The sequence below is a fragment of the Eleutherodactylus coqui genome, chromosome 2 (genome assembly GCF_035609145.1).
Source record: "Eleutherodactylus coqui strain aEleCoq1 chromosome 2, aEleCoq1.hap1, whole genome shotgun sequence".
Lineage (NCBI taxonomy): Eukaryota > Metazoa > Chordata > Amphibia > Anura > Eleutherodactylidae > Eleutherodactylus > Eleutherodactylus coqui.
In genome coordinates, this window is record NC_089838.1 from 9,989,071 (window position 1) to 9,999,044 (window position 9,974).

Consider the following 9,974-nt stretch of genomic DNA (forward strand, 5'->3'; position numbering starts at 1 on the left):
TCACACACACACACATACACGTACGTACACAAATACACACACACATACATACGTACTGTCATGTTCGTGCAGCACACAAGCACCACGCTCAGCATGGGAGCAAGATAATGTACACACTTATGGTAATAATAGTACACCACGCTATGCTGGGCAGTAAGTACCACTCCAGGAAGATAGAAGCCTGTCCCTAACCTAACCGGGAAGTGAAGTGTCCATGCCTAAAAGCGGAGTCATCGCCTTGATAAAGGCACCCCCACTGTTTTCATTCTGGGCCCTGACTATCCCTATAGGAACCCCTGGAGAGATGAACTGACACCACAAAGCAATATAATAAAGATAACAAAGGCGACAGGTCTTGGCCTGCATCGAGGCCACCATGCCACGACGCTGTCGTGATCGACAAGCTGCGACAGTACTTCCCCTCTGAGGAGGCGCCCCTGGGCCCTTAGATCCTAGTTTACCATGATTCCACTTATGAAAACTTTCAAGTAAACAGTCTGCGTTGACCTCAGCCGCTGAAACCCATGTCCTCCCCTCAGGACCATACTCCTGCCAATGCACCAGATACTGCAGTAAGTTCCTGACTCGATGAGAGTCGATGATGCGGCTGACCTCAAACTGCAGATTCCTGTCAACCAACACTGGTGAAGGAGATGACGACCCAAGCCCGGCATTTACTACTCTCTTAAGTAACAACTTGTGGAACATATCCGTGATCATTAGTCATCTGGGAATCTCCAATCTGAAGGACACCGGGTTAATGCTCTCAGTGATCTTAAAAGGTCCAATAAACCGTGGACCCAGCTTAAAGGATGGTTGTTTAAGCTTGATGTTCCTTGTGGACAACCAGACCAAGTCACCCACCTGAAGGCTAACCCCCTCTGACAGACTGTTATCCGCAACCCTCTTATAGCTCCTTACTGATCTCTTGAGATTTCTCTGCACTTCCTCCAAAACTGCTTTGAGGCTGGACGAAAATTCACTCTCTTCAGGTACCTCCGACGAATTTTTAGTAAATGAACCAAAACACGGATGGAACCCATAATTGCAAAAGAAAGGAGATGTGTCTGTAGACTCTAAAGATCTGTTGTTCAGAGCAAATTCTGCTAGAGGTAAATACCCAGACCAACGATCTTGATTCTCCAAAAAAAAAAAAAAGATTGCAGGTACTGCTCGAGACTCTGGTTACATCTCTCCATCTGGACATTTGTCTCAGGATGGTAAGCAGACAAAAAAGACAATTGTATGCCTAACTGGCGACACACCAAAAGCCAGAACAGAGACAATGCCCCGGCCCCATTGAAAACAATGAGCGATGTAGCAGCTTTTTTGTATCGCAGCGAGGCTTGAGTGAACACATCACAAATGAGAATGAAACCATTGAAAATCATTTTCATAATCATGTGTTTTTACTTACTCTCAGATCGCAAGAATACCTATCGCCAGTGGGTAAGAGCCCTTAGTGATAGACTGCCCGCGATAGTCAACAACTGCCCCATAAGCATGCCTGCAGATTCAGCAAGGTTGGAAGATAAGCGGCTACCTGACATTACTGATGCGACTTAAAGCGGTCGTGCCGTTGTAAAACTATTGACGGCCCTTCCACAGGATAGCAGATCAACAGGTTCTGCAGGCAGTAACTGTGCTGATTGCCGTTCGCTGGATCAGTGCACTGATGTGTGCAGGAAGCAGACAGCACTGTTCTCACTGCTGTGTGAGAAGGGGGGTGCGGCAGGTGCTGGCTGCCCCATGTGCTGATGGGGGTGACAAAAAAAAAATTTCTGCGCCGGGTACCACCTGACTTTGCTATGCCACTAGAAGGAAGGAGTACTTCAGGGAAGCTTGCAGCCTATAATTCACTGCTGCCCTCCCCTCTCTGAATGCAACCCACAGCCTGTTCGCAGCCAATGGCTTTGAGACTGTATCTAGCAGAAGGCCCGCGGTCCACCATTTGCTAAAGGGCTAGGTCGCAAATGTGACCCCTAGAAGTACACCAGGGCATATTCAGACTGCAGTAGGTGCAGTACCGGCACGGTAGTAGCACCTGAATGAGGAGAATCCCTTCCCCTTCGCCAGCAGTTCGAATTCCGTGCCAGAGAGCAGGAGTTTGAAATAAGACACGGGAAGATAGGTGCTGCCCGATCTTCCTCACACAATGTATTCACTAAGCGTGGGCAGGTCCTATAATTCCCGGTCGTAAAAATCATGGCCAGGAAAAGAGGTGGTGAGAACAAAACCACTGAAATCCCATAGATATTAGTGGCTTTGTTTATCACGGCCGTATAAGGGGAGAAAAGAACGCTCGTCTAAATCTGCCCTAATAGCCCATTGAAATCAATAGGCGTGCAGAAATATGCTGCAAATAAGCAAGGAACCTGCAGATTCGCTGTGTATTTATGCACAAAATTAATGGGATTTTAGGCGTTTTTTTATGCGTGCATAAAGAGTGCTAATAGGCAGAATACTACAAGGCAACAGCGAACTTCAGCCACTGCACACGAGCATCATATGAGCATCCCTCAGTGCACCCAAGATGCTCCCGCAACAAGGCTGGGGGGTCACCGGACCACCATATAAAGTCAGGGGAAGAAGGAAATACTAAATGTGACAGTGAGGTAAAAACTAAAGTAAAGACACAGGCGCCCATCAGTTATATGCAGATACATCTTTATTAACCCTTACAATGCCCAGCAGTTACCTACACAGATCTGGTGACCCCAAAATAATGCAAACTGGGAAAAAATAAGGCGCATTTCATGTGATTGGGTCATTATAACAATAATAAGCAAGAAACAAGCAGAAATTAACCTAAAACCCAAACTGCTGGAGATTAAAGTAATATATAGAATTACATTTCCTTAGTCCGACATTAACAGGCTCTGATGCCGAATTATCAGATGTTCTGAGTTACTGAACTGGCAAAAAACTTTATAAAACTTTCTGGCAGAGAAGCTGAAGGAAGATGAAATGCTCATACATAATCTGCTGCTGTCACATAATGCTCCGTCTTCTGGTTCTGTGCTGGAAACAAGGGCCGGATTATCAGAATCTCTGGATTATCAGACACCAGATTACCGGTAATTCACAGAATGGGTTCTATTCACTGACATTCTGAATATTACGGATAGTCTCCTACTTGCGAACGTCAAGTTACGAACTTCGCAAGATGCGAACAATCTGTCCTGCACAGTATGATGTAATGCAAGCCTGTCTAGTCAGATCTCAGGACACTGTATGGCAGTGTCCCCCAACTCCAGTCCTCAGGGACCGCCAACAGGTCCGGTTTTCAGGATTTCCTCAGTATCGCACAGGTGATGTAATTATTGTCGGTGCCTCAGACATTGCAGCAGGTGTTCTTTCCATAGGAGATCCTGAAAACATGACCTGTTGGTGGTCCCTGAGGACTGGAGTTGGGGACCCCTGCTGTATGGGACCCCTGAATGTCGGATGCCGGCTGTTCCTTACAGCGGACACCCGGCGGCAGCAGTTCTGACCGGCTGCACCGCTTGCCCGAACTGTTAACGCTGTAAATACAGCTGTCTATTCTGAAAGCGGCATTGAAAGTGTTAATAGTTCATAAAGGGATCTCAAAAGTTTGGATTGCTGGAGGTACAACTGCTGAGATCCCCACCGATCGCTAGAAAGTAGTTACACTAAGTCTCCTGGTATGACGGGCCGGCAGCATTCTAAACGGGATGGATCTGTGGTAATATTCTGGCTTTCTTGATCTTCCCCCACAGTCGGGTTAAAGGGAACCGCTCACCACCTGTCAGCCTTATAAACTACATTACGGGGCTCGAAGGTGAGAGAACGGGGAGTCCGGGAAGTTGTGTTCGATACTCACTGAGTTCCCTTTAAAGTGGCTGTGAACATCTGGGATGATGTAATTCAGTAGGGATCAGGCTCCACAGTCACAAGACGTTACATGTGATAAGCAGTAAGACTGCGGTAAATCATCCGCCTGACTTCAGCGTTCCCCTTTGGGTAGAATGTCACCATAACAAATACATCTGATGTGTCCATAAGACAAGATCCCAGGGCCGGGTGCTACACAGGAAGTGTCCGGCGCTCTACACACGCTCATCCGTAGGACGCCTATAGAGAACAATAGGGCTCTATGGCGCAAAACGAGTGTTAAGCATTGGTGATTCAGTGGTATAATTCATAGAGTGCCTCGTGTGGAGCAGAGTGTTAAGGCAGCAAAAATGCAGTCACAACCTGAAGGCTCTGACTCATGACCTGAAGGTTGCAAGTTCAATCCCCACGTGGTTCAGGTAGCTTGCTCAAGGTTAACTCCATCCATCCGAGGTCAGTAAAATGAGTACCCAGTGTGGTGGGGGTTAATAAGTTTGAAAAGCTTAATTCTCGAAAGTGCTGTGGAATAATTTGGTGCTTTAGTAATAATAAGATTTATTTTACGCTGTAAAATAGAGCATGCTAGTGTGAGTGGGTCAATGAAATCAATGTACTTATATTGGGTCCATTCACTGCATATTATGCACATGTACATCGCCTGTGCAATGCACAATGAAATTACATTCATGTGAGCCTGCCCTTATGTAGATGTTCATGGACTTCACCCACTTAGCGCTCTCTTCTGCGGGGCAGCCCTGGGAAAATGGGAGAGTTGGTTCCTGGAATGTAGTAGATCAGACATCATTGAGAAGAATAGCAATGACCAGGGGTTTAACTAAAGGCTCAGGGGCCCAGGTGCAAAAGTTCTGCTCAGGCCCCCCTCCCCGGGCCTTCCTCCCCCATACCCATACCTAAAGCGTGCTGCATAGAACTGCAAAATGAATTTACTACATGATCTAGCTCCTTGGTGTAATCTTTCCTAACATGACTCATTTCCTGCACTACATAAAAATTTGTAGCCCCTTAGGCCATTCACACACACAGCTTTTTACAATTTTTAGCGCGGCGTCTCGAGCGCCATGCTAATTGCGTTACAATGCTCCCATTGTTTTTAATAGGGTTACTCAGACCTGCACTCAACTGCAATTTTTTTTTAATGCCACAATTTTCTTGTGTATATAACGTATACCAGCAATAGATAGATATGTTATAGTAGCAAAATATATATTCTATATATTATACAACTTATCATATATTTCTCACATCAGCCTAGGCTAAGCTGTGTATATATATATATATATATATATATATATATATATATATATATATTTATTATGAGAGAGATTGATATAAGTGGGAGAAAGAGACATACATACCCTGGACCACTTCTCTGTGTGAGGAGACCAGCAGGGTATGCAGACACCGCTGCTGTACACTGTGTTAGCAGTAGGATGATGACACCCTCATTCTTTTCTCCTCCACTGCTTGCCATGCATCTGCCTCCCTCCTCCTCTTCTTTGGCTCTCTCTCTGGCTAGTCGCACTGCCGGACGTGTGTGTGGTGTAGTCTGGCTGACAGTGCGAGCAGTAATGCACTAAATGTGTATTTGCATATGGTGGAGGGTGGCCTCAGGCCCCCTCAGCACAGGGGCCTGGTCACCATTGTGACCCCTGACGGTACACCTGTGGCAATGACACATGGGAGGATTATCCATAAGGAAACACAGGGATAACACCCAGCAAATAGTCACCAGGTACCAGCACAGCAGATCATCCACCATGTGATTTAGTCATAAGGACAGCTGTCAGATAGGAATCATCACTCATAGCCCCACTTCATTCATCCCATTGGCTGTCTCATCTACCAATCAGATTTGTTTTTCAGTCACCTGTCTCTGGTCAGTTTCTATTATGGTTACTCCCCCTGATATCTTTATAGAACCGACATGAATACGTAGTACAGCATGAAGCGGCTCAGAGAAAGTGGCAGTGAAGGTGTGTAAGTGTCTGATGGGGTCACACAGCTCATAAAAGGACAACCACCCGGCCTCATAATCCAGACAGATCCTAAATCTACTACTGGAGATCTTGTCAGGTAACTGGATCGCTTTACTATCATGTCTCACTGAATAGTGATTATTGTACCTCCTCAAACACCAGGACTTGTTATTACATCCAATGTATGACTGCTGCCCCCTCCTGTCTATACTGGGGTAACACATCCCCACCCACCACAACCCTGATCTACTGCTCTCCACATCCCAGTAATGTCGTCCTGAGGAAAAACCCTTGCTGCTCATCACCTGATTATATTTCTGGAATCTCTCTGCTGTTTCTGGATGGTTCTGGTTCTGTAGTGTGCAGGTTGCAGTTTTCCGGTCATCTGATATACGGATATAATTACCAGCTGTGTTTACATCCAGTAATATGTCTGCAGGATCCCCCCCATAAATACCCCTCCTTATACCTCTTATTATGTCACATAATGTGTGTAATGTGTCTAAGATCACAGCCACATCCAGACCATCTACATCATGGAGCGGTTTATTATGTCCCCCCGTGTCCCCATCACCTCCATCATGTCCCCCCGTGTCCTCAGGATCACCCAAGTCCCCGGTGTCTGGTTCCTTTAAGACAGTCAGTGGATCAGTCATGTTACACAGCTCCTCCATGTGTCTCATCTTCCTGGACAGCTCGTCCTTCTGTATTTCCAGCTTCTTGATCAGAGCAGAGAGTGAGTCTTCTTGCCTGGAGATCTCGCTCAGGGCCCTCTTCTCCAGGTCGTCCAGCTGTCTCCTGATGTCTCTACACAGGGCAGTGACTCTCTCCGCTTCTCCAGATGCTTTTTCTTGAGCTTTCCTCCTGCTCTCCTCCAGACTCCGGACTCTTTCCTCAGTCTCCTCCCTCCTTGTGGTCAGTTGCTGGAGAACATTTCTCAGTCTCTTCTTCTTCTTCTGAAAGGCCTCATCCAGCATCTCCACCCGATGACCCCGATGTTCTCCCGCTGAACAATAAACACAGATACAAGCGGCGTCCTCAGTGCAGTAATATTCCAGGATCTTCTTATGGACAGAACATTTCCTGTCCCCCAGGTTGGCTCTGGGCTCACATAAGACGTGTTCTGCTGACTTGCTGTGAACTCTCAGGTGTTTCTCGCACAGAGAAGCTTCACACAGCAGACAGGATTTAGCAGCCGGTACAGGACAGTCCACACAGTAAGTGCAGAAGATCTCGGCTTCCGTCTGTGTCGGAGGAGTAGTCAGGATGTTCTCCATGATGTTACACAGAGCTAAGCATCTCATCAGTGCCGGCCGCTCCTGAGACTCCTCTCTGCATTCAGGACAGGAATAAACTCCAGCCTTGTCCTGTGTATCCAGCACACGATGAATACAGACCCGGCAGAAGTTGTGTCCACATCTCAGCATTACAGGATCGGTATAAGTGCTCAGACAGATGGAGCAGAGCAGCTCGTCTCTCACAGCAGCAGACGCCATGGCTGACGGAGGAAGAGAGAAATGAAACTACTTCTTCCTGAAGTTCATAGATCCATGGGCGGGTTTTCTTCTGTTGACTACAGGGCGGGGCTGCACGGCACAAGATCAGTCACTATTAACCTGTTAATGGGCAGTTGTCATAATCATAGATTCTTTCTGCTGTATATTTAGGGCCTACATTGTGGTCACATATAAAGAGTCGGGTTGTTACTGGCAGTAAAGTCCCATCTGTTCTTCTCTTCTTAAACAGAAATTCAATAGAAATCTACTGGACATAACAGTAGAGATCAGAGAAGAGATTCACCAAGATCAAAATTCATGAAGAAATCAGACATCTGAGAGGTTCATGAATTACGGAGAAAACCTGGCAAAAAACGAAAATGAAAATAAGTTATCAGCATTTTATCTTCACATTGATGGACATGTGATGCGGGACACATCGGCATGTAATAAGATGTTGCAGCACGATTCTGGCCCCATTTATAGCCCAGAGATTTTGCATATCAGTTAGGGTGACTACCGACTACAGTTTTTTTTTCACAGCGAAATTCGCAGCATTTTTTTTCTGCAAGGTCTATGGGACTTGTAATGTTAAAATCATGATCGCGCAAAATTGCAATTTGCCCCGATATCATGGGCTCCCTCCCACGAACGGATTTCCACCGCGTTGCCAGCACCTCAATGCTCACGGTGTGGAATTCCATAGCGGAATTCCGCACCGTGAAATCACCCGACCTCAATAGAGCATGCCACGGGTGTACGCGCTGCCGGCTTCCATTGCAGTCAATGGAAGCCGTCCGTCACGCTATTTTGCGCTGTAGCACAGCGGAAGATAGCGTGAAACCGCTTCCCCGCCCACCGCCAGCCGCGTCATGTGACGCTGTGGGCGTATCATATGACGCTGTGGCGCGTCGAAGCGTCATGCGGGACGGTGGACACCGGATCCAGAGGTAAGTATTGGGGTCTCTGGGGGGTGCCGTGACGGGCTCCGCCGCGGCGTGGTGAAGCCCGTCACGGCCGTGGGAAGCCGGCCTAATTCGCATGAATTACATAGCTGAGCTTAGACTATTTTTCTTGTAACGTGCATAATCTCACCATAGACATGCAATTTGCGGTGACAGCCATCTTTGAGTCAGAGAATTAATTCTCTGGATTTGGTATCCACCATAAATTGGCTCTTGTGGACTTGTTACACCTAGTCAGGAGTGTGGTAGGGCCTGCTCCTTGATACTACCTCTGATCCCCACATCGACTAAGGTCTACGGGTAGTACTGAAGTACTACGGAGGTTCAATGTCCACTCCGATTGACTATCCTACAGGGTCTAGTTGGTAGCACTATAGACCTTGCTTATGTCTGAGTGTTCTACAGTGTGTTGTCTTCTTGTTTGCCCCGTGGAATCGTAAACCCAGCCCCCACCTGGGACGGGTTAGCATTCACACAGCGTTTGTGCCCTTGATGTGTGTGTGTTTAATTCATATTGAAATAAAAAGGAAATATCTTTTATTTTTAAGTCTATCCTGTGAAGTGCATTTTTTTGCGGTAGAATTGATGGAATCTGTGATGAAGGCTCCGAAATAAACCTTGAACTCAGATGTGACCCTAGCTTAAAGGCATTTTCTGACTATTTATGAGATGTCACAGGCTGCTGCAGCCCGTTAACCATATGTCAGAAGGGAGCCCCAGAGCTGCCGGCATGGAAGATGTGAGTAGAGGAAAGCATGGACAGTTTATTATTTTCCAGGATGGGAACATGATTCTAAGGGCTTAGTCGGACGGGCGTTTTTTCGCGCGATTTGCGCATGCGTTCGGTGATTTTATAAAACCATTGCTTTGCAATGGTATCGGACACATGAGCGCTTTTTATGCGCTCGTCCTATAAATTATAGAACAGAAATCGCAGATCGCACCTATCTGCGATTCCTGTTATCTTCTCTATATGCGCTCAATGGGGCCGGCGGCAGCAGCGCCGACCCCATTGAGAACATATAGAAGACAAATCATTCTTCTCTGCCACAGCTGTAACAGCTGTGGCAGAGAAGAATGATGTTTGCCCATTGAATTCAATGGAGCCGGCAATAGAGCCGGCTCCATTGAAAGCAATGGGCTGCCGGCGAGCACGGGATGAATTTTCGGGAAGGGCTTAAAAATATAAGCCCTTCCCTGCAATTCATCCAGAAATGTGTAAAAACACAAAAAATATATATACTCACCTGGTCCCGGCAGACGGAGTTCAGCCACGGCCAGCTGGCAGTTCTCCTGAACTGCTCTCTGTAGTATTCAGCAGGCGGGGATTTTAAATCCCCGCCTGCTGAATGAGCTGCCTCTGATTGGTCACAGCCTGACCAATCAGAGGCAGCTCTCACTCACACTCATTCATGAATTCTCTGAATGACAGCTGAGAGCTGCCCCTGATTGGTCCCTGCGCTGAGCCAATCAGAGGCAGCACTCACTCACCCATTCATGAATTGATGAATGGGTGTGAGTGAGAGCTGCCTCTGATTGGTCAGGCTGTGACCAATCAGAGGCAGTTCATTCAGCAGGCGGGGATTTAAAATCCCCGCCTGCTGAATACTACAGAGAGCAGTTCAGGAGAACTGCCAGCTGGCCGCAGCTGAACTCCGTCT

The 9,974-nt window shown here is 47.1% G+C and overlaps 1 protein-coding gene across 1 annotated transcript; it reads right to left on the reverse strand.

The window, feature by feature from the left end:
* Nucleotides 1–5,199: 5,199 nt before the first annotated feature.
* LOC136611070 (tripartite motif-containing protein 14-like) lies at nt 5,200–7,348 on the reverse strand. Its single transcript, XM_066590315.1, has one exon. It carries the CDS (start codon nt 7,346–7,348, stop codon nt 5,723–5,725), a length of 1,626 nt encoding a protein of 541 aa, XP_066446412.1. The 3' UTR covers nt 5,200–5,722.
* Between the last annotated feature and the right edge of the window lie 2,626 nt (nt 7,349–9,974).